At 38.4% G+C, this 27529-nt stretch overlaps 1 protein-coding gene and 1 pseudogene across 1 annotated transcript; both read right to left on the bottom strand.

The window, feature by feature from the left end:
- The window catches only part of LOC128219306 (myo-inositol 2-dehydrogenase-like), a 29890-nt pseudogene extending 3188 nt beyond the window's left edge, over window positions 1–26702 (bottom strand).
- Window positions 11107–13218, bottom strand: LOC128220646 (uncharacterized). The gene has a single exon (XM_052929126.1). The coding sequence runs from the start codon at window positions 13156–13158 to the stop codon at window positions 11431–11433; it is 1728 nt and encodes a 575-aa protein (XP_052785086.1). The 5' UTR covers window positions 13159–13218; the 3' UTR covers window positions 11107–11430.
- Window positions 26703–27529: the final 827 nt, after the last annotated feature.

A 27529-nucleotide genomic window follows, 5' to 3' on the forward strand; every position in this document is an offset into this window, starting at 1 on the left:
GGATACATTCCTTTCATCCACGAGGTCATGGGTTTGATCCCAACCAGCGTAAAGTAAGCTTCGCCTCTCGAAATTGACACCAGTTCTGGTTTCTACACAGTATAAGTACTCAATTTATTCATATCATATCTTAAACCTCGAACATGAACCGACAATAAAGCACTCACCAGCGGATTTGAGAAACTCGTACGACGGCTTGGGCGAGTCTCTGGTCGTGGTCTTGATGGCCTGTAATTTCCGAAAGGTTCCATTGTCGATAGCAGACTTCACGTCTCGATACGAATCGTCAAAACGTCTGTAAAATGTTAAAAGTACATTGTATATCGTTTGAGAGTGTCTGAATATTAGCATCTGATATTTAATGTTTTTTTCTAGATACTATGACAATCGAACACAGTGAGTCGGGAGGTCGTGGGAGCCATCAGGAAAACAAAGAGCAAGATATTTCCGAGGAAATGCTTTTAATATTGTACTGCTATTTTAGTGCTTAAGATATATCCCAAAAAGCAAAAAGATGTGTCAAAAGCTTGTGCCCCTAAGTTACGGACACTTTAATGTCAAATCCTGGATCCGCCACTGTATTTTGCGGAATGTATGTACATATACCTGTGTTCCCGCGTGTAATTGAAGATCGGGTACCCGATTCCAAAATATTTGCACATTTCTTTTACAAGAAATACCCACTGTAAATGCCATTGTTAAATTCCATAAAAAGAAATGTACATAGCCAATGAATTCCTAAGAATAATAATGTTTACTCAAGCAGTTTAACTGTACGCTGATTTGCGAATCACCCAAATCACCTAGTAAATCCTGTGAGGAAAGTCCTTCTGGTGCTTTCTGCCATCTCGTAACACAGCCGAATGTCGGACACAGACTCGCCCGCTGGTTTTTCCGTAAATACGTCCTTGCCTGAATATAAAGGTGTTTTTCTACTTGTGTTCTGCTGCATATCATATAACTGGTTAGTTTAACATATATAATGAAATTGTCCTATTAAGTAAGCGGTATAGACCTAACATAGAAAATAGAGCTACGTTAAAAATAAACATAAGTATTCTATGCGGTTTGAACGAAATATACAGTATGTGCTGCAGTATGTACGGAATAAACAAGAGTATGCTCTGCGGTTTGTACGAAATAGACAGTATGTGCTGCAGTATGTACGGAATAAACAAGAGTATGCTCTGCGGTTTGTACGAAATAGACAGTATGTGCTGCAGTATGTACGGAATAAACAAGAGTATGCTCTGCGGTTTGTACAAAATAGACAGTATGTCCTGCAGTATGTACGGAATAAACAAAACTATGCTCTGCGGTTTGTTCGAAATAGACAGTATGTCCTGGGAGTTGTACGAAGTAAACAGTATCCGATGCGGTTTGTACAAAGTAAAAAGGTATATCATGCAGTTAGTACCATATAAACAGTAAATGCCCAGATACTCGTACGAAAGGAAACAGTATATGCCCTGATGCTCGTACGAATTAAACAGTATATGCCTTGATGCTTGTACGAGATAAACGGTATATGCCCTGAAGCTTTTTGGAAATAAAAAGAAAATGCCCCGAGGTTGGTACGAAATAAACAGTATATGCTCTGAGGTTCGTAAGAAATAAACAGTAAATGCCCTGAGTTTCGTACCAAATAAACACTAAGTTGTGCAGATGAATTAGCTATTGGTATAACTGTCGTTAATATAAAATACTTTTCCAAAGCATGAAGTTTACCGTTTTTGAGACTCTGGACAATGCACTCTGTATGTGTCCTGTTTAGTGACACGACCACAACGGCGTCCAGGCTGCAGGGAATGTACGAAAACAATTGAATTATAAGGTTTAATTCAAAACGTACTTGTTTTAAAAACTAGAAACACGGGTTTGTACTTAAATCTCGTCCAGTACAACTATGATGTATAGGGCCTTCGGGTACACCAAACCTCCTTTACGATTAGAAGATTGCTTGATAATAGATTCGGTTTAATATCCCTTTACCTGTCATGTCGGAAGAGTGGGAAGATCCAACATAGGCAGAACTCGTCCTTCGCCCCATGTGCCCCCAAATAAATTAAACAAATCTTAAGGCAGAAAGATAACTCATTTGACATTTTATTCGTCAAAAGCCTGTATGGACGCCCAACACATCAACAACATAAGATGTAGAACTGGTCAATTAAATTCGTTATCGACATTCATACTAAAGTGATCTAAGTCGGAAATAATATAATAATTGAAAGGTCACTCTACCTGTTATCCGACAGTAGTCTGTCCCTCTCCATGGAGGAGAAAAAGGGAGTGTTTCCTTCGAGGTAGAACTCGTCCTTTACTTTCTGATCCGGAAGATAATGATTTTACCATGGATAAGTCATTCTACCTTTTATCCGACAAAAGTCTGTCCCTTTCGAAGAAGGGAAGAAGGGAGTGTTTCATTGGAGGTAGAAATCATCCTTAACTTCCTGATCCGGAAGATATTGATTTTACCATAGATAAAAGGGGGAGGACGTAATTTCGTTTATGGCAAACATTAAGTGAGAAAAATGTTTCATGGCAAACAAAATGGCCTGGTGAGTTGACCTTTTTATCATTTAGAAAAATTAATGCGTCCAGTGTGTGTGGAAAAACATATTCTTCAATCGACATCTTAGTTTGGTATCATAACTTTAAAGATAAAAAAGTAATTGAACAGATTTTGCTCAGGAGGCAATGTTTACAAATAAATGTGTTGAAATTTATCCCGATTTTTTCGTACTTTCTCGGCAAATATGGCATATCTCTGCATGTTGTTTTCCTATCTTCCAAACGTCATGGTTATTTCTCGACTGAACACGTTTCCTGACCAATTTTTTGTACCTTAACCCCCAATTCGTTTAGTGCAAGCATATTACTCACATTTTGGTGACAATGCAAACAACCTTCTGCATCATTTCAGTGTGTCCAACTGTTCATAATGTGCTGTAAAATTAACTACATACCTCTGACTAACTACAATTGTATGTGTTTACGAGGCCAACCTCGTTTCCGAAAAACACCATTCGCTCGGGTCGGGATCAACGTATCTTCCACAAGCACGCCATGGAATATACTTAAAATCTTGGGCAACTTACAATAAAATACTTCATGTCTATTCCGTATACCCAATCAATATTTTTATTACGTTGTTAATTATTCTACAACATTTAAAATTCCTATCCGTTAGCATAATTTTTTCATCCATCCGTCCGTTTGTCAGTCTTACTGCATGTATATCTATTAGGGGTGGCAACGAGTAGTAAAATTGCTACTCGAGTACTCGAACAATCTTTCGATCGAGTACTCGGGTCGAAAATTACTCGGAAAAAATGAATTTGTTTTTGGGAAAGACAAGATCGTGTATAGATGTACCGTTCATGGCGTATATTATGCGTTGGTCGTATTGTTGGTCATTTCAATCGTTAAATTAGACTTTCATTATTTACCTTAACAGAAAATTAAATAAAAGGAAAACAAATGCTGTTTCATGCTTTTAATTTTGTCTTTTTCATTTCACTTTTAAATTGATGATTTTACATATAAGTGTGCACTGAAATTAGCAACAATATAGCTTGAAAGTTTAACCCGGATTTTATTCGAGCGTCTAGAAAGTCGGGATTTATAATGAACATCAATCAGAATTACAATGAACGAAAATCAATAGCATACATAAAGAACGAAATACTTCGTACTGTATTATTGTTGTTTACCTCATTAATATTCATAATTCTTCATTTAAGATATCAACCAATCAATTGTGATAATCATTGCAAAAATAGTTAAAATACGCCCATTAAGAAATCAATGCTCGTAACGGTCGCTACTCGTTCGCTCGTTAGCGTCCATGGTTTGGTGAAAGGCCTCTAATCGGTAAACAATAGAATTGTGTAGGTGAAAGTTCCGCTTCAAAACTTCGCTAATTGACATCAGTGCTAATTGGAAATAGGGGCTCTTTACTGACAGTTTGCAACCATCAACTAATTTATTAGGGTCAATTGTGTACACAGCGGGGATTAGAGGGACCGTAAATTGTCCTCTTGGCAACTAACCAGATCTGTTACTTCGTCTGTACATCGTGATTTATGTAATTTTTATATATTTTTTCTCGAGTACTCGGACGTTCGATCGAATACTCGGGTACTCGTTGCCATCCCTTATATCGATACGCCCATCTGTTTGGCTTGCTGTGTGCCCACATATTCGTCCTTCTGTCTCGTTTGCTGCGTGTATATCTATCGGTCCGTACCTTTGTATGGTTTGCTGCGTGTCTATAACTCCGAACGTTCATCTGTCCGACTTGGTGTGAGCTTATATATCCGTCCGTCCGTTTGTTTTTCTGGCATGATGTGTGCCTATCTGTCCGTACGTGGGTCTGTCTGGCTTGCTGCGTGCCTTCTTCTCCGTCCGTCTGTTTTCTGGCTTGCTGCGTACCTATATTCCATCAGTCCGTCAGTCTGGCTTGATGTGTGCCGACCTATCCGTCCGTCTCTCTGTCTGGTTTGCTGCGTGCCTATAGATCAGTTAGTCCGTCTGTCTGGCTTGCTGCGTGTGTATATATCCGTTCGTCTGTCTGTATGGCTTGCTGCGTGCCTATATATCCGTTCGTCTGTCTGTCTGGCTTGCTGTGTGCCTCCCTATCCGTCCGTCTCTCAGTCTGGTTTGCAGCGTGCCTATATATCAGTTAGTCCGTCTGTCTGGCTTGCTGCGTGCCTATAGATCAGTTAGTCCGTCTGTCTGGCTTGCTGCGTGCCTATATATCCGTTCGTCCGTCTGTATGGCTTGCTGCGTGCCTATATATCCGTTCGTCCGTCTGTATGGCTTGCTGCGTGCCTATATATCCGTCAGTACGTCTGGCTTGATGTGTGCCTACCAATCCGTCCGTCTCTCAGTCTGGCTTGCTGCGTACCTATATTCCACCCCTCCGTCTGTCTGGCTTGCTGCCTGCCTATATATCCGTCCGTACGTCTGTCTGGCTTCCTGCGTGTCTTTATATCTGTCCGTCCGTCCGTCTGGCTTGATGTGTGCCTACCTATCCGTCCGTCTCTTTGTCTGGCCTGCTGCGTGCCTACTTATCCGTCCGTCAGTCTGTCTGGCTTGATGTGTGCCTATATATTCGTCCGTCTGTCTGTCTGGCTTGATGTGTGCCAACCTGTCCGTCCGTCTGTCTGTCTGGCTGGATGTGAGCCTACATGTCCGTACGTACGTCTGTCTGGCTTGCTGCGTGCCTACTTATCCGTCCGTCTGTTTAAGTGTTCAACTGTCCGTCAGCATATAGTTTCTCATGACTGCAAATATTCTACAGTAATACTAACATACTAACACAATTTACTTCTGACTGTGAGCTATAAACTGCCCAAGAAAACAAAAAAATATTGGTATTCCATTTTAATCAAGCGAATTTAAGACGTCTACGGAACAACATCGTATCGTATTCTATATTTCAACCAATCTTAAAGCCCTAAACTTAGATATAGTCGAACACACACACTTATCTCTGAAATGAAGTTTGCTTTGATTTTTTTGCAAATAATCTTCAATCAAATGATAAGACAAATATGTACATGGACATGAATGCACCTTATTGATTGCGATCTGTAAGTGGTTTAAAACGAGTTCACACCTAAGCCATTATATGGACACCCTTTCCTTTCCTACCTGTCCACACAATATTATAGCTTTGTGTTTATACCCGGAACAGAAACAGTCCATATTCAAATGTCGACAACTTTTGTGTGTATCGAAATAATATTCATGTCTTTCTATTTAAATTAAAAACAACAACAAAAAGAGTAGATGGATTGGTGTAGTTTACATAAGTCTGTTTGCTTTGATTAATGCTGTTATTGAAAAAAAATGTTAATGTTGTTTTATTGTTTCTTTGTGCTGCGATTTAAAAAAAAAGTGTCAATGGTGGTTTTGTTGATGGTGTGGTAGTGGTGGTGGTGCTGCTGCAGATAATGATGTTGATTATAAACGATGATTATGCCGCTACTGACATTTAATTATTTTAGTATCAAAGGGTTTGGTGGGTAAAGAAAGAATATGTAAAACACAAAAAATGTAATAGAAATAAACGTGCTAAATATAGATACTTCATTACAATTAAATTATGTAGTGATCGACATCAAACGCATATTATATTTACCATATACATAAGCCAACAAAAAATACCTTGTTTCCACTAACATCTTCAAAAAAATACGGAGGATACGAATGCATAACTTATTCTTATTTTTTTAAAAGCGGTATTCTGTACAAGACCGACCTGCATAAGGGTATATCACTTTTGTAAGTAATATTAAAATATGAAATGGTCAAAGTTTTTATGTTCTTTAAAAACATGCACAATATAAAGGAAATTACGAAAAAAAACTCACACCACAATCACAATCGCAAACACCACCGACGACAGCACCACAAACATCACCAGCACAACTAACACCACCATCACCATCACCATCTTCATCATCATCCTCGTCAAAAATAACACCAGCACCACCAACACAACCACCACCATCACCACCACAATCATTATCATCAGCAACAGCAGTAGCATCATCATCATCATCATCATCATCATCATCATCATCATCATCATCATCACCACCACCACCACCACCACCACCACCACCACCACCTCCACGACCACCACAACCATCACCATCACAAACATTATCACCATACGCATCAGTAAAAGTTGCGGGAGCATGTTCATCTTTAGTAGCAGCAGCAGAAGCAGCAGCACCACCACTACAATCACTTCTACCGACACCTCTTTGTTGGATGTTTCTTTTTTTATTCAAACATTTACCTTTTTACTTATGTTTATGACGTACATTTGCTTTGACGTTTCGACTATGACAAAAGTCATTTCGACATTGGCCCTTAAGCTATGACCTTTCGACGATACGATTCTACAACTGTTTTCTTTATCAATTCCACTGTATTTAATGACACCTTATTGAGAAGCAACTTTCTTTAATTGCAACACAATTCAAATAACATTTAAATATTTTTATTTAAATAACTTAAATACTAATCAAGGCAAATAATGTTCTCATTATTCTTAGGTAACTAAATCAATCTATACATCTCACAAGAAATAATGTCAAAAGGAAGGAGGTTATCAGGAGTAAAATCAAGAGGTTATCAGGGTAAAATCAGGAGGTTATCAGGGGTAAAATCAAAAGGTTATCAGGAGTAAAATCAAGAGGTTATCAGGGTAAAATCAGGAAGTTATCAGGGGTAAAATCAAAAGGTTATCAGGAGTAAAATCAGGAGGTTATCAGGGTAAAATCAGGAGTATATCAGGGGTAAAATCAAGAGGTTATCAGGGGTAAAATCAAGAGGTTATCAGGGTAAAATCAGGAGGTTATCAGGGGTAAAATCAAAAGGTTATCAGGAGTAAAATCAAGAGGTTATCAGGGTAAAATCAGGAGGTTATCAGGGGTAAAATCAAGAGGTTATCAGGGGTAAAATCAAAAGGTTATCAGGGTAAAATCAGGAGGTTATCAGGTGTAAAATCAAGAGGTTATCAGGAGTAAAATCAGGAGGTTATCAGGGTAAAATCAAATGGTTATCAGGGGTAAAATCAAGAGGTTATCAGGGTAAAATCAGGAGGTTATAAGGAGTAGAATCAGGAGGTTATCAGGGGTAAAATCAAGAGGTTATCAGGGGTAAAATCAAGAGGTTATCAGGGTAAAATCTGGAGGTTATCAGGGGTAAAATCAAAAGGTTATCAGGAGTAAAATCAAGAGGTTATCAGGGTAAAATCAGGAGGTTATCAGGGGTAAAATCAAGAGGTTATCAGGAGTGAAATCAAAAGGTTATCAGGAGTAAAATTTTCAATGTCGAGCTGGAATGACGAGCTGGACGCAATCCTAGCTCGACATTCAATATCATATAGGGAATCTTCAATGTCGAGCTGCAATGTCGAGCTGAACGGAATCCTAGCTCGACATTAGATATTAATATAAAGAGAATTTTCAATGTCGAGTTGGAATATCGAGCTCGACGGAATTCCAGCTCGACATAAGATATTATATAGCAAATCTACAATGTCGAGCTGAAATGTCGAGCTGGTCGAGATTCTAGCTTGACATTCGATATTATATAGGAAATCTTTAATGTTGTGCATTGATTTTGGCCTCGACGGAATAATACTTTGGCATTCGGTTTAAAAAAAGTGAATTTACAATGGTAAGCTTGAATTACGTGCAGAATGGCTTTGTAAGACCTTATTTTCCCCCAGATCATATTCTTTCCACCTGGGAAATACAGGATCCTTTTCTTCACAGCTGGGAAAAATAAGATCTCAGTTGTCACACATTTCGAACATATATGTCACAGCTCATGGGAAATTTGTGATCGTAGCCGGTTTTTATGTACCATTTTTATGAGTCACATTTGTCACAGATTGCTATTTCCAGTATTTTACGAGTATTAGTGGTATAAGTAAGAATAGTATTTGTTCTTGTTGGCACCGTAATAGTTGGTGTATGTCTAATTAAGGTAGATGGCATTGTGTTTGTTGTCGTGAGTTGTGTTGGCATAGACAGATGAACTGGAAAATGTATTTCCAACGCTTTCAACGGCTAAATTACGGGCAAGCAGTGAATACCGCAGTGCTAAAAGAGCTTTGGTTTGAAAATAGTTCTGTTCCGAGCTTGCCTGATATGGTCGAGCATTTACGATAGTGTAACAATTCAACCTCGCGGACACAATCCGACAAAGATAAATATTGAGAAAAAAAGTTTTAAGAATAATAGGTTGTGTTTTATTGTTCTTGTATAAGGCGTAGTTTTAAGAGTTTGTGTTCTTGTTTGTTTTAAAAGCGTAGAAGTGGTTGTTGTAGGTGTTCGGCGTTGGGGGACATATTATATAAACTTCGGAGCTTGCCAAAAATATAACGCATAACAAATTTAAGCCTCTCGTTAAGCCAAATAACTCATTACATTAAGCATGCCCCTTTCAAAGAAGTACATATAGTTTTATATTGCATTGTACATATCAGTCGGTCAGTATTTCCTATATTTATATCATATGGCATGCTGAGATTCCGTCCAGTTCCCCATTCAAGCTCGACATTGAAAATATATAACTTTATATTATTGAACGTCGAGATTGGAAGCCCACCTGTTCGACATTGCAGCTCGACAGTAATTGAATAATTCCTATATAATATTGAATGTCGAGGATTGCGTCCAACTCGTCATTCCAGCTCGACATTGAAAATTCCCTATATAATATCGAATGTCGAGCTAGAATGCCGCCCAACTCGACATTGCAGCTCGCTATTGAATATTATCTATTAAATATCGAATGTCGAAGTAGGATTTCGTCAAGCTCGACATTGCATCTCGACTTTAAAAATTCGCTTCATAGTATCGAATGTCGAGATGGGAAGCCATCAAGCTCAACATTGCAGCTCGACATTGAATAGTTCCTTTACAATATCAAATGTCGAGCTAGGATTCCGTCAAGCTCGACATTGAAAATTTGCTTTATGTATTCAAATGCCGAGCTTGGATGGCGTCCAGCTCGACATTGCAACTCGACAGTGAAATATTCCTTTATAATATTGAGTGTCGAGCTAGAATTCCGTTAAGCTCGACATTGAAGCTCGACGGTGAAGATTTGCTATATAACATCGTATGTCGAGCTGGAATTCCGTCGAGCTCAATATTCCATCTCGACATTGAAAATTCTCTTTATGTTATCTAATGTCGAGCTAGAATTCCGTTCAGCTCGACATTGGAGATTGACTTTATATTATTGAATGTCGAGCTAGGATGTCATCCAGTTCGAAATTGAACCGATATATTGCAAATTCCGTATATGGTATCGAATGTCGAGCTAGGATTCCGTCCAGCTTGACATTGCAGTTCGACATTTAAGATTTGCTTTATAATGTTGAGCTAGATTTCCGCCCAGCTCGACCTTCCAGTTTGACATTGATAATTTCCTTTATTATATTGAATGTCGAGCTAGAATTCCGTCCAGCTCGATTTTGCAACTCGACAGTGAATTCTTCCTATATACTATCGAGTGTCGAACTAAAATTCCGTCCAGCTCGACATTCCAGCTCGACATTGAAAATTCCCTATTGTACATCGAATGACTAGGATTCCGTTCAGCTCGACATTGAAGATTGACTTTATATTATCGAATGTCGAGCTAGGATGGCGTCCAGTTCGAAATTGCACAGATATATTGCAAATTCCGTTAATTATATCGAATGTCGAGGCAGGATTCTGTTCAGCTCGACATTGCAGCGCGAACTTGCAAATTCCGTATATGGTATCGAATGTCGAGCTAGGATTCCGTCCAGCTCGACTTTGCATCTCGACAGTGACATCTTCCTATATATTATCGAGTGTCGAACTAGAATTCCGTCTAGCTCGACATTCCGGCGCGACATTGAAAATTCCCTATTTTACATCCAATGTCGAGCTACGATTCTGTCTAGCTAGACTTTGCAACTCGACAAAGAAATCTTCCTATATATTATCGATAGAATTCCGTCCAGCTCGACATTTAATCTCGACATTGAAAATTCCCTATATCATATCGAATGTTGAGCTAGTATTTCGTCCAGCTCGATATTCCAGCTCGACATTGAAAATCCCCTATATGATATCGAATGTCGAGCTAGTATTCCGTCCAGCTCGACATTCCAGCTCGACATTGAAAATTCCCTATATAATATCGAATGTCGAGCTATATTTCAGTCCAGCTCGACTTTCCAGCTCGACATTGAAAATCCCCTATATAATATCGAATGTCGAGATGGTATTCCGTCAAGCTCGACATTCCAGCTCGACATTGTAGTTTTACTATATAATTTTGAATGTCGATTGTCGATTGGCGATGGCTGAGCCAACTTCACACACATCTTTAATGAATGCACCCACAACCATGTTGATTTAAATAATATACGCGAAGCGCGGGTTTAATATGATTTTAGTAGCAACATCAGCATCATGAACAACTCGCACCTTAAAACTAGTTGTATATTAACACATGCAATAATAATGATGTTAATAAAATTGTTAATAATAATAATAATAATAATAATAATAATAATAATAATACCTCCGTTTGTCTCTTTTACGCTTCAGTGAATACAATACTCATACGGCATTTCGTAAAGAATCTTAGGAATTGTGTTTGTACCCAAGTATGATTTTCTGTCTTAGGGGTGTTTCATCATTTTTCAATCAATTATATTAAGAAACATATTTATCTTGAAAACATATTCGTGCAAGACAAATCAAAGTCGTTCTTCAAAAAACACATTGTATAACTATAACAATCTTATTTACAATCTATTCACAAATAATGTTCAAACAGAAAGTTATTATTACCTTTTATACAGATAATACTAAACACTTTTATCTATTTCTGTTCTTGACCAATACACTTTCATTGAATTATTTTAAACAGTTTCAGTTTTCTCACTCCACTCAAACAGTTGGTCACGGCCATTCTCGAGCCATCCCTGGAGGCAGCAACGGCAAACGGATACTCCATGTCGACGTCACATGACGCCAGTATGTCCCCGTCGGCCGATACCTGGATGACAGAGTTTGTGTCCGTACTGCAGACAAACACAGTGTCACCGTTGCCCACACAGGCGCCCCTCGGTTCTCGTATCCGGCCATCTTTAACCTCGATGCCCTTGCCGGATACGGTGTTATACATGTAAACTGTGCGAGCAAACTTGTCAATAAGAACAAGCGTATCCCGGGATTGTATGTAGGTACATTTACTTTCACCACACTTATACGTCTTTCCAGGAAACTTCACGTTGTCAAAGTCGCTCTCCTTGCCGTCCACGTCAATCATCCTGGCAGGCCGCGGGTCGTCCCAGGTGCTCACTACGAACGTGCGGTCGTTCAGGGGACAGATGGAGTTGTAGGAGGTGGACGTGGTCAGCGTCTTCTTCAACGTAATCGTGTTGTCACTGTCCACTGTCAACAGGCAGATGGATTGGATATCTCCGTAACTAACAGTTACTGCAATATTGTTATCAGAGTAAGACGTTACGTCCGAAGGATACGTATTAAATTTATAAAATGTGTCAAACCTCTTCAGTGTGTCACTCAATATAAAACATTTCTGATTGGACTGATCCACGGCGACGATTCTCCCGTCCGGCAGGAGGTCCAGCCCAGTAACAAACGGCACATTCATGTCATCTCCTGTCTTCACGAGCTCCACTGTCTTCAACAGCTCCAGACGCACGGCTTTTGGTTCTTGTATTTTTGGCTCTTGTGTTTTATTTAATGAGAATAATGCGACATCAGTAGTTTTTATTTTTAAAATGTTTTCGTTGATTTTTAATTCCACTTTGACGGTGTAATCATTCTTCCACAAAGTGTTCAGTGTTGTTGATGCCTTGTCCTGCGTCCTTTTCAGAATGTGGTTTAGAATGAATATTTTCGTTTCCGTTCCAGTCTCGCGAACGCTATCTGACATTGCCAAGTTCGTGTCGAGTTCTTTCTCCAGGTTTTCAGCCGCATTTCTCCTCGTATTTAGCCGTTCGTCTTCCTGTGTGTTATGGTTCGTCATGTCTCTGACAATTCGCGCCTTGGCTTTCCCAATTTTTGTTAAAAAGTCTTCCTTGTAAGTATCAATTTCCTTCATTATTTCTTCCACTCGCGAAACGTTGTTCAATTGATCCTCCTTGCATTTTCTTATAACTTCTGAGACAGCGATAATTGATTCACGTATCTTATCCCTTTCATCATCTTTCACAATCTTAGCAACCTTTGCTATTTCGTGGATATTCTCGCATCTACGATGACGAGAAAAGGCACATATTTCACAGCACAAATCGTCGTGGTCTTCACAGTGAAACAGGAACACTCGTTTGTGTTGGCAACACTGATCCAGTCCCTTCATATCGACATCTGGCTTGACACAGGCATCATGTGCAGCAACGATGTTATGTTCATAAACGTTTGTCATGTGTATCCTGTGTACTTCACAGCAGTCATCGCATAGATATACCTTACATGTATAACAAAACATTGAAGCAACCTCTGACCTGTCCCGCCGACGACAAGGTTCACACTTGCTCCCGATCTTTCCAACGACGGCGTCACTACTACATTCTAGAAGTGTATCGTCAATTCCTCCGGTAGCCATAGTGTTTCCCAGGTGTTTATTCCTTTTACTTTTAAAACAGGTTTAAGTCTTCCGTATCTGTCTTTCCGCTGCTAATAAACAAATGCCAATCTACTTTCGTTTTAGTATAGGTCACTTTGCACACACCTCCAGGTAAAATATTATCAATCGAAAGACATCTACTTTCGGTTTAGATATGTTCATTGTGCGGTGACGTTTCATGTACATGTACAGTGTTTATAAAGGTCGGTTTTAGATAGCTTTAGCTATCATGTACGTTAATATATGATATGATCAATTATTCAAAGGTTCATTCTGACATATAATTTGGTCTAATTGAACATTTAAAGGGTGTGTAAAAATTGTTGTATAAATTTGAAATTTTGGAAGCCGTAGTAGGAAAAGGAATGTAAATCTTTATAATTTAAGTATTAACACAAGTAAATTCTTTATCGTAAATTCTACATGATGTCGCGACCATGATCAATACTTAACGTGCCAATAAACAATATTCTATTCTTAGCAATACGGGAATTACCTATAAAATACCAACAACATATATATGTGGGTGAGGGATTGTTGGTGTGATTGATGCATAATTTCTGAACTTATTGACATGAAATATTCTCTTGACTGTCGCGGAACGGTTGCAACCCCCACTCCCTGCCGATTCCGATAAAGCTTGTGGCATTTCAATAGCACTCAAGAAGAACAAAATAACATTAACATCGCTTCATTATCGAGTCACGGCTGGGAATCTCACACCAATTAAAAGCTTTGTCATCACTACCGAATCACGCCTGGTATTCGCACTCAAGGAGTACTCAGCACATTCAAAGTTATCTAATATCTATCGAATCACGCTTCGGATTCTCACTCCAGGAACATACAAAACATTGACAGCTAACTTAACATTTTCTAGACACGCCTCCGAATCTCACTCCAGCAACAAATTAAACATAAAGGCTACATGTAACTAAATATTATCGAGTAACGCCTTGGAATTTGCCTCCAAGAACACTTCAAGCGGTTAAAGCCATCTCATAATTATTAATCACGCCTGAAAATCGTGCCTTACAATATGTTTAAATATATATAAAGGTTTATGTTTGGGAAATTTCACCTATAGAAAGTAACAAGATTACAATGTAAACTGAAGGGCCAATCAAAAGCAATAACCCTGCTAAAAGTTCCATAGTCAAGGCCTATAAACGATCAAAATATTGTGAAACAACATTCAAAACAACACAATCATGCAGTTATACCACATACAAAACAGAGCAGTCATACCACATACAAAACATCCCAGATATACCACATTCAAAACAGCACAGTCATACCACATATAAAAACAGCACAGTCATGCCACATACAAAACAAGACAGTCATGCCACATACAAAACACAACAGTCATACCACAAACAAAACACCACAGTCATACCACATACAAAACGGCACAGTCATACCACATACAAAACAGTACAGTAATGCCACATACAAAACAGTACAGTAATGCCACATACGAAACAAGACAGTCATGCCACATACAAAAAAGTACAGTCATGCCAAATACAAAACACCACAGTCATGCCACATACAAAACAGTACAGTCATGCCACGTACAAAACAGTACAGTCATGCCACAACCAAAACACCACAGTCATACCACATACAAAACAGTACAGTCATGCCACATACAAAACAACATAGTCATGCCACATACAAAACACATCAGTCATGCCACATACAAAACAAGACCGTCATGCCACATAAAAAACAGTACAGTCATGCTACATCCAAAACACCACAGTCATACCACATACAAAACAGCACTGTCATGCCACATACAAAACAAGACAGTAATGCCACATACAAAACACCACAGTCATAGAACATACAAAACAGCACTGTCATGCCACATACAAAACAAGACAGTAATGCCACATACAAAACAGTACAGTCATGCCACATCCAAAACACCACAGTCATACCACATACAAAACAGCACTGTCATGCCACATACAAAACAAGACAGTCATGCATCAAACGAAACAGTAGAGTCATGCCAATACAAAACAAGACAGTCATGCCACATACAAAACAGTACAGTCATGCCACACATAAAACAGCTCAGTCATGCCACATACAAAACAAGGCCGTAAAGCCACATTCAAAACAGTACAGTCATGCCACATACAAATCAAGACAGTTATGCGGCATACAAAACAGAACAGTCATGCCACATACAAAACAAGACAGTCATACCATATACAAAACAGCACAGTCATGCCACATACAAAACACCACAGTCATGACACATACAACACAGAAAAGTCATGCCACATACAAAACACCACAGTCAAACCACAAACAAAACACCACAGTCATACCACATACAAAACTGTACAGTCATGCCACATAAAAAAACAGTACAGGAATGCCACATACAAAACAAGACCGTAATGCCTTATCCAATCACGACAGTCATGCCACATACATAACAGTACAGTCATGCCACCTACAAAACAACACAATCATGCCACATTCAAAACAACCCAGTCACGCCACATACAAAACAGTACAGTCATGCGACATACAAAATAAGACAGTCAGGACACATGCAAAACAGTACAGTCATGCCTCATACAAAACAAGACAGTCATGCAACATAAAAAATAGAACAGTCATGCCACATACAAAACAGAACAATCATGCCACATACAAAACACCACAGTCATGCCACATACAAAACAGCACAGTCATGCCACATACAAAACAGTACTGTCATGTCACTCACAAAACATCACAGTCATGCCACATACATAACACCACAGTCATGCCACATACAAAACAGCTCAGTCATGCCACCTACAAACACCACAGTCATGCCACATTCAAAACAACACAGTCACGCCACATACAAAACAGTACGGTCATGCCACATACAAAACAGTACAGGCATGCCACCTACAAAACAAGACAGTCAGGACACATACAAAACAATACAGTCACGACATATAGAAAACAGTACAGTCATGCCACCTACAAAACAACACAGTCATGCCACATTCAATACAACCCAGTCACGCCACATACAAAACAGTACGGTTATGCCACATACAAAACAGTACAGTCATGCGACATACAAAACAAAACAGTCAGGACACATGCAAAACAGTACAGTCATGCCACATACAAAACAGAAAAGTCATGCCACATACAAAACAGTACAGTCATGCCACATACAAAACAAGACAGTCATGCCACATACTTATCAGTACAGTCATGCCAAATACAAAACAGTACAGTCATGCCACATACAAAACAGTACAGTCAGGCCATGCACAAAACAAGACAGTCATGCCACATACAAAACAGGACAGTCATGCCACATACAAAACAGTACAGTCATACCACACACAAAACAAGACAGTCATGCCACATACAAAACAAAACAATCATGCCACATACAAAACAATACAGTCATGCCACATACAATACAAGACAGTCATGTCACATACAAAACAGTACAGCCATGCCACACAATAAAAGTACAGTCATGACACATACAAAACAGTACAGTCATGCCACATACAAAACAGCACAGACATACCACACATATAACAGCTCAGTCATGCCACGTACAAAACAAGACAGTCATGCAACATACAAAACACCACTGCCAAATAACATACAAAGCAACACAGTCATGCCACTTACAAAACTGTACAGTCATACCACATACAAAACGATACAGTCATTCGACATTCAAAACAACACAACCATACCACATACAAAACAGCTCAGTCATGCCACATACAAAACAAGACAGTCATAAAACATACAAAACATCACTGCCAAATAACATACAAAGCAGCACAGTCATGCCACATAGAAAACAAGACAGTCATACCACATACAAAATGATACAGTCATGCCACATACAAAACAGTACAGTCATACCACATACAAAACGATACAGTCATTCGACAATCAAAACAACATAACCATACCATATACAAAATAGCTCAGTCATACCTTATACAAAACACCACAGTCATACCACATACCAAACATATCAGTCTAACAACATACAAAACAAGACAGTCATGCCACATACAAAACAGAACATACATGCCAGACATAAAACAGCTCGGTCATGCCACATAAAAAACAGCTCAGCCATGCCACATACAAAACACAACAGTCATGCCACATACAAAATACCACAGTCAGGCCACATACAAAACAGTACAGTATTTCCACATACAAAACAAGACAGTAATGCCACATACAAAACAAGACAGCCAGGACACATGCAAAACAACACAGTCATGCCACATACAAAACAGTACAGTCATGCCACATACAAAACAGTACAGTCATGCCACATACAAAACACCACAGTCATACCACATACAAAACAAGACAGTCATACCACATACAAAACATAACAGTAACGCCACATACAAAACGAGACAGTCATGCCACATACAAAACAAAACAGTGATGCAACATACAAATTAGTACAGTCATGCCACATACAAAACAGTACAGTCATGCCACATATAAAACAGTTCAGTCATGCCACATACAAAACAGAACAGGCATGCCACATACAAACCAGTACAATCATGCCACATACAAAACAGTACAGTCATGCCACATACAAAACACCACAGTCATACCACATACAAAAGAGTACAGTCATGACACATGACAAACAGCACAGTCATGCCACATACAAAACAGTACAGTCATGCCACTTACAAAACAGAATAGTCATGCCACATACAAAGCAGTACAGTCATGCAACATGCAAAAAGGTACAGTCATGCCACATACAAAACAATACAGTCACCAAACATACAAAACAGTACAGTCGTGCCACCTACAAAACAACACAGTCATGCCACATTCAAAACAACCCAGTCACGCCACATACAAAACAGTATGGCCATGCCACATACAAAACAGTACAGTAATACCACATACAAAACGATACAGTCATTCGACATTCAAAACAACACAACCATACCACATACAAAACAGCTCAGTCATGCCACATACAAAACAAGACAGTCATAAAACATACAAAACACCACTGCTAAATAACATACAAAGCAGCACAGTCATGCCACATAGAAAACAAGACAGTCATACCACATACAAAATGATACAGTCATGCCACATACAAAACAGTACAGTCATACCACATACAAAACGATACAGTCATTCGACAATCAAAACAACATAACCATACCATATACAAAATAGCTCAGTCATACCTTATACAAAACACCACAGTCATACCACATACCAAACATATCAGTCTAACAACATACAAAACAAGACAGTCATGCCACATACAAAACAGCACATACATGCCAGACATAAAACAGCTCGGTCATGCCACATAAAAAACAGCTCAGCCATGCCACATACAAAACACAACAGTCATGCCACATACAAAATACCACAGTCAGGCCACATACAAAACAGTACAGTATTTCCACATACAAAACAAGACAGTAATGCCACATACAAAACAAGACAGCCAGGACACATGCAAAACAACACAGTCATGCCACATACAAAACAGTACAGTCATGCCACATACAAAACAGTACAGTCATGCCACATACAAAACACCACAGTCATACCACATACAAAACAAGACAGTCATACCACATACAAAACAAAACAGTGATGCAACATACAAATTAGTACAGTCATGCCACATACAAAACAGTACAGTCATGCCACATACAAAACAGTTCAGTCATGCCACATACAAAACAGAACAGGCATGCCACATACAAACCAGTACAATCATGCCACATACAAAACAGTACAGTCATGCCACATACAAAACACCACAGTCATACCACATACAAAAGAGTACAGTCATGACACATGACAAACAGCACAGTCATGCCACATACAAAACAGTACAGTCATGCCAGATACAAAACAGAATAGTCATGCCACATACAAAGCAGTACAGTCATGCAACATGCAAAAAGGTACAGTCATGCCACATACAAAACAATACAGTCACCAAACATACAAAACAGTACAGTCGTGCCACCTACAAAACAACACAGTCATGCCACATTCAAAACAACCCAGTCACGCCACATACAAAACAGTATGGCCATGCCACATACAAAACAGTACAGTCATACCACATACAAAACGATACAGTCATTCGACATTCAAAACAACACAACCATACCACATACAAAACAGCTCAGTCATGCCACATACAAAACAAGACAGTCATAAAACATACAAAACACCACTGCCAAATAACATACAAAGCAGCACAGTCATGCCACATACAAAACAAGACAGTCATACCACATACAAAATGATACAGTCATGCCACATACAAAACAGTACAGTCATACCACATACAAAACGATACAGTCATTCGACAATCAAAACAACATAACCATACCATATACAAAATAGCTCAGTCATACCTTATACAAAACACCACAGTCATACCACATACCAAACATATCAGTCTAACAACATACAAAACAAGACAGTCATGCCACATACAAAACAGCACATACATGCCAGACATAAAACAGCTCGGTCATGCCACATAAAAAACAGCTCAGCCATGCCACATACAAAACACAACAGTCATGCCACATACAAAATACCACAGTCAGGCCACATACAAAACAGTACAGTATTTCCACATACAAAACAAGACAGTAATGCCACATACAAAACAAGACAGCCAGGACACATGCAAAACAACACAGTCATGCCACATACAAAACAGTACAGTCATGCCACATACAAAACAGTACAGTCATGCCACATACAAAACACCACAGTCATACCACATACAAAACAAGACAGTCATACCACATACAAAACATAACAGTAACGCCACATACAAAACGAGAAAGTCATGCCACATACAAAACAGAACAGTGATGCCACATACAAATTAGTACAGTCATGCCACATACAAAACAGTACAGTCATGCCACATATAAAACAGTTCAGTCATGCCACATACAAAACAGAACAGGCATGCCACATACAAACCAGTACAATCATGCCACATACAAAACAGTACAGTCATGCCACATACAAAACACCACAGTCATACCACATACAAAAGAAGACAGTCATGACACATGACAAACAGCACAGTCATGCCACATACAAAACAGTACAGTCATGCCACTTACAAAACAGAATAGTCATGCCACATACAAAGCAGTACAGTCATGCAACATGCAAAAAGGTACAGTCATGCCACATACAAAACAATACAGTCACCAAAAATACAAAACAGTACAGTCGTGCCACCTACAAAACAACACAGTCATGCCACATTCAAAACAACCCAGTCACGCCACATACAAAACAGTATGGCCATGCCACATACAAAACAGTACAGTCATGCGACATACAAAACAAGACATTCAGGACACATACAAAACAGTACAGTCATGCCTCATACAAAACAAGACAGTCATGCAACATAAAAAAAGTACAGTCATGCTTCATACAAAACAGTACAATCATGCCACATAGAAAACACCACAGTCATGCCGCAGACAAAACAGTACAGTCATGCCACATACAAAACAGTACAGTCATGTCACTTACAAAACACCACAGTCATGCCACATAAAAACAGTACAGTCATGCACCATACAAAACAAGACGGTCATGCCACATACATAACACCACAGTCATGCCACATACAAAACAGCTCAGTCCTGCAACATACAAAACACCACAGTCATGCCACATACAAAACACCACAGTCATGCCACATACAAAACGGCACAGTCATACAAAATACAAAACAGATCAGATATGGCACGAATAAAACAGCTCAGTCATGCCACATACAAAAACAACAGAGACATACCATACACGAATTAACATAGTCATGCCACATAGGTAAAACATTGTTATACCACATACAAAACAGCACAGTCATGCCACATACAAAACAGGACAGTCTTACAAAATACGAAACAACACAGTCATGCCACATAAAAAACAACAACACAGTCATGCCACATACAAAACAACACAGTCATGCCAACTACAAAATAAAACATTCATGCCTCAATCAAAACATCATAGTCATGCCTAAAACAAAACACCACAATAATACCAGATACAAAACAACACAGTCATATCACATAAAAAGCAACAAAGTCAAACCACATACAAAAAAATACAGTCATGCCACATACAAAACAACACTGTCATGTCACATACAAAACAACACATTCATGCCAAATACAAAACAAAAGAGTCGTATCACATACAAAACAACAGAGTCATATCATTTACAAAACAACATAGTCATATCACATAAAAAATAAGACAGTCATGCATCAAACAAAAAAACAGAGTCATGCCACATAAAAACAACATAGTCGTCCCGCATACATTACAACATTGTCATACCAACAGAAACCTTACAAAACAACAGAGTCTTATGACCAACAATAAACAGAGTCAAACCACATACAAAAGAACAGAGCTTTATCACATTCAAAACGACAAAGTTATGCCACTTACAAAACAACAGAGTCATACCACATTCAAAATAAGAGGGTCATACCACAAACAAAACAACATAGTCATGTCACATACAAAACAACATAGTCATGCCATAAAACAAAACAACACAGTCATATCACATACAAAACAACGAAATCATACCACATACAAAACAACACAGTCATGCAACATTCAAAACAACATACATGTATAATTCATATCACATACAAAATAATACAGTCATGCATCATACAAAACAACATAGTAATAACACATTTAAAACAACACAGGCATGCCTCATAGACAACAACATAGTCATGTCACATACATAACAACATTGTCATACCACATACAAAACAACATAGTCTTGTATAGATACGCGCACACGTCATCTTGTACCTACCCGTATAAATACGCGTACACGTCATCTTGTACCTACACGTATAGATATGCGTACACGTCATCTAGTACCTACACGTATAAATACGCGCACACGTCATCTTGTACGCCATGTTGTACCTTCACGTATAAATACGCCTACACGTCATCTTGTACCTACACGTTAAAATACCCGTTTTCGCCATCTTTTACCTACACGTATAAATACGCGTACACTTTATTTTCCTCAACTTCTTTTAAAATTTAATTCTCACTGGTAAAGTAATGTATTTCATTGACAAAAGGATGCGAACCTCGACACGTATGTCATAGCCGTAAACGCACTCTCTGAACACGTCTATGCTAACGACGGGTACTTGAGGAGGCCCGCAATCGCATGGCTGACAAATCATTTTTTATTTCATGTTAAATTTATTATGGAGACCGTTCGTACGTGCAAATGTCACATTACTGGCTCTGTTTCATATTTTAGGGTGTTATCTTTGCTTTGTTTTTTGCGTATTTTCAGAAGGTTAACGGTCGTACTGTTCAATAACTAATATGCGGGCGAATATGAACATTTCAATAATGCACGTTACTTATTGCACAATAAGCTTGTGAATAGCACTAAACAGTTACTACGTTCACCCCTCGTCAGTGTCGTTATACATAACTCTTTGTGTGTATCATTTCACAATTACTCCCAATGATGGTACATTAAAGATAGTTTATTGTTTCATAAATATAAGATTTTTTTTGGAGGCACTTTTGAGGTGCAGTTTTGGATATTATTGCTCCATTAATAAGCTACTTCTCAACTATCATCAACAAATATCTAATTGGGGCTTGGTGACCAAATGTTATTTCGGTATCAAACAAAAAGTATTTGTTTGCTGATTTATTGATATATTTTATAAATGTCCAAAAATACATTATACGATTTTTTTCATGTATATTTGCATATTTTTTCCAAATAAAACCCTTTCAAATTTTATCAAAATAGTATGGGTGTCACAAGGCCTCCAACATCCACAAAAGTACTGTGTAGTGTTCGCAAATAACTCAGCTACAGTACTCATGCTTCAAACAGGATGACAATGCCATTGGATGGAGGTCAAGTGTTACCGCATCATAAGCGATTTCGGCACTTAAAAGAGCGTTATCTTAGGCTTCGATTCAGTTGGCCAGTTGATGTGAAACCTATGTAAACTGTATATGAAAGAATCCTTTGTGAGTGTATGAGCCCTTCTATTAATAGAAATGTCCACAGCAATATGTAAAAAATACGCTCAATCGCTAAGTTAAGTTTAGTGTATAGTTATTTTTATTAGCTCGATTGTGACGAAATCTGATAGCTTATAAGACCATTTTCGAGTCCGTTTCCTGGGCAGAAACCAGTACTCTGTTCAGAACCAGGTTTACGTTTGGATACAGCGATATCAACTGCCCTGGTATCGTTCAGGGCTCAAACACTAAGTACATGTGCAAACAGTACTATATAAAGTATCGAATATGTAAATTGTCGCTGTAAAGCAAACATAGGCGTTACCCACAAACTAGTCATTGAATGCTGTATGTTGCATTGTAGTAAGAGATAAATTAATGTGTTTTTTGAATACATGGACTATATTTGAATACATGGAATACGTGTATTTTTTACTCAATTTACTTGTAGCTGCTTGTCGTGCACGTTGCATGCTATCTAGATAGAGTCTGGCCTCTGCGCACTGTTAGCCAGAAAACCATGTCGATGTCGTGGATACCAGGGTCCGCCAAGATGTTGCAGCCGGTAATGTCTGAAAACGAAATGGTCGGATCACTTACCAAAACGACTTTGTAACAATTATATTAGTTGCATGGGTTCTTAAGTTCAGGATTAATCATGATAACATCAGACTTTTGTACAGTTGACCAGATTGCATTTTGCTCGTAGATTTATGTATTAAAACAGTATAAAGTCTAGATGATTACACTTGCCCTGAGATACATTGTTTTTGTCTATGCCCTTTTACCCTGCTTTGGGCACGAATCGCTCACTACTCCAACAGAGCTCTGGTTGTTATTTCAGGATAAACAATTATTAGCTTTTCAACCCCTGTTGAACATCTATATGTTGTATCAAAATATCATATGAATCATTCGCGGACACTTTTTAATTTACCTAATACGAGTAATAAGTGTACAATGTAAAACAATTATTTTTTAACATGGAACATCAATTGTTTCGAGCGGTCTAGTAGAGGAGGATTCATTCCTTTCATCCACGAGGTCATGGGTTTGATTCCAACCAGTTTTAAGTTAGCTTCGCCTCTCGAAATTGACATTAGTTCTGGTTTCTACACAGTATAAGTACTCAATTTATTCATATCATATCTTAAATCTCGAACATGAACCGACAATAAAGCACTCACCAGCGGATTTGAGAAACTCGTACGGCGGTTTGGGCGAGTCTCTGGTCGTGGTCTTGATGACCTGTAATTTCCCCAGGGTTCCATTGTCGATAGCAGACTTCACGTCTGTAAAATGTTAAAAGTACATCTCACCAGCGGATTTGAGAAACTCGTACGGCGGTTTGGGCGAGTCTCTGGTCGTGGTCTTGATGACCTGTAATTTCCCCAGGGTTCCATTGTCGATAGCAGACTTCACGTCTGTAAAATGTTAAAAGTACATTGTATATCGTTTGAGAGTGTCTGAATATTAGCATCTGATATTTAATGTTTTTCTAGATGCTATGACAATCGAACACAGTGAGTCGGGAGGTCGTGGGAGCAATCAGGAAAACAAAGAGAAATATATTTCCGAGGAAATACTTTTAATATTGTGCTGCTATTTTAGTGCTGAAGATATATCCCAAAAAGCAGAAGGATGTGTCAAAAGCTTGTGCCCCTAAGTAACGCACACTTTAATGTCAAATACTGGATCCGCCACTGTATTTTGCGGAAAGTATGTACATATACCTGTGTTCCAGCGTGTAATTTAAGATCGGGTACCCGGTTCCAAAACATTTACAAGAAATACCCACTGTAAATGTCATTGTTAAATTCCATAAAAAGAAATGAATGTGACCAATGTATTCCTAAGAATGATAATGTTTACTCAAGCAGTTTAACTGTACGCCGATTTGCGAATCACCCAAATCACCTAGTAAATCCTGTGAGGAAAGTCATTCCGGTGCTTTCTGCCGTCTCGTAACACAGCCGAATGTCGGACACAGACTCGCCCGCTGTTTTTTCCGTAAATACGTCCTTGCCTGAATATATGGTGTTTTCCTACTTGTGTTCTGCTGCATATCATATAACTGGTTAGTTTAACATATATAATGAAATCGTCATATTAAGTAAGCGGTATAGACCTAATATAGAAAATAGAGCTACGTTAAAAAATAAACATAAGTATTATATGCGGTTTGAACGAAATCCAGGCTGCAGAGAATATACGAAATCATTTGAACTATAAGGTTTACTTCAAAATGTACTTGTTTCAAAAACTAGAACCTCGAGTTTCTACATAAATATCGTCCAGTATAAGGCCGATATAGGGTCTTCAGGTACAACACACCCCTTTTACCCCTTTATAGTATAATTATTTTTCATTTAGTTCGGTACAATTTCCCTTTACCTATCTTGTCGGAAAGATGGGAAGTTCCGACGTAGGTTGAACTCGTCCATCACGCCGTGTACCCGCCAATAGATTAAACAAATCAAAAGGCAGAAATAGTCCAACCACAGATAAGTTATTTGACATATTATTCGTCAAAAGCCTGTTGAATACTTCCTTTATGGACATACAAATTGATGATCTAAGTCAGCAATAATAAAACAAATGAAAGCTCATTTTACCTTTTATTCGACAGTATTCTGTCCATCTCCGTGAACGAGAAAAAGGAATTGTTCCCTTTGAGGTAGAAATCGTCCTGTATTTTCCTGTACCCGAATGATAGGCCATCTTACCTTTTATCCTACAAACGTCTGTCCCTCTGCGTAGATGGAAAAAGAGTGTTTCCTTCGAGGGAGTGCTTCAATTTCCTGTACGAGAAAGATAATATTTTACCATAGATAAGCCATTCTACCTTTTATTCGACAAAAGTCTGTCCCTCTCCGAAGAAGGGAAGAAAGGAGTATTCACTTCAAGGTATTACTCTTCCTTCATTTTTCTGTACCCGAAAGATCATTTTACCATGTATAGATAATTCTACTTTTTATCCTACAAACTTTTACCCCTCTCTGTGGAGGAGAAAAAAGTGTTTCCTTCGAGGTAGAAGTCGTCCTTCATTTTCCCGTACCCGAAATATAATAATTTTACCATATAAAGTCATTCTACCCTTTATCCGACAAAAGTCTTTCCCTCTCCGAGGAATGGGATAAAGGAGTGTTTCCATCGAGGTAGAACTCGTCCTTCATTTTCCCGTACCCGAAATATATTAGTTTTACTATAGATAAGTCATTCGACCTTTTATCCGACAAAAGTCTGTCCCTCTCCAGAGAAGGGAAGAAAGGAGTGTTGACTTCGAGGTAGAACTCGTCCTTCACTTCCTGTATTTGCCATTTGTCGTTTTCCACAATCCATTTCAAGTCCAGACGACGGTTGCTCACAATGTGTTTAAGATAGAGGCCTGAAATTAAAAACATCATTGCAAATGCAGGGGGGTACACGTATTCCGAATCTGCAAGGGTTTAAGTGAGGTTTTGGAGCTTGATATGCTAGATGGCGGCGAAACCATGACGAAATAGGATTTTTGGAATCTGTTTTCGCCTGGTAAGTGGTATAAAGTATATATTTCAAAAATATCATGACGCGCATTCGGTTCTACAATTACCATGCCTCACTCGGCTTTTTATTTCATGCGTTTAGGTTACGGTATAAACAAGTTATTGAAGGAAAACTTTCGGCCAGTCTGTTGTTTACAAATGTGGGAAGCGAGATTTTGATACTTTCTAGGACGTTTAAATTTCAAAAACACATATTTGTGCAATGGTTTCTGCTTTAACATTATTCAAATGAGGTATTTTAATTTTCCTGACAATTCCTTTGCTGTACAAGAGCCTTCATAGTAATTTTATTTTGGTTTAACCACCTAAATGTGTGCTGAAAATAGTTCAACCACTTTTCGGTATCTGCACTGAAAGACACTTTTATAAATGAAAACAAACTGTGTGACAAATTAGGACAAACTTTCCATTATATTAAACTATCACGTGTTGAATACTTTCTATAAAAAAATATTTTTAAAGCGATTTATTTGTCTTTTATTTACTGTTTAATTTTCTTTTTCTCACATTCTAAATGCTCACAACCAACTGATAAAAATAGAAACTTAAACAACCTACTACAACCTCTTAACATTACAATGGATAGTTAATTTTATATTTGCTAATTCATAATGGTCACATCAGAAGAACCAATCTAAAAATGAAAATATTGTTTAATGCGAAATCGTGTACCACCTCCTTATTTA

Source organism: Mya arenaria, chromosome 15 (genome assembly GCF_026914265.1).
Source record: "Mya arenaria isolate MELC-2E11 chromosome 15, ASM2691426v1".
Lineage (NCBI taxonomy): Eukaryota > Metazoa > Mollusca > Bivalvia > Myida > Myidae > Mya > Mya arenaria.

What these genes read in the sequence shown, in the direction of transcription:
- LOC128220646 (XM_052929126.1), bottom strand. Translation starts at nt 13,158, where the DNA reads ATGGCTACCGGAGGAATTGACGATACACTTCTAGAATGTAGTAGTGAC.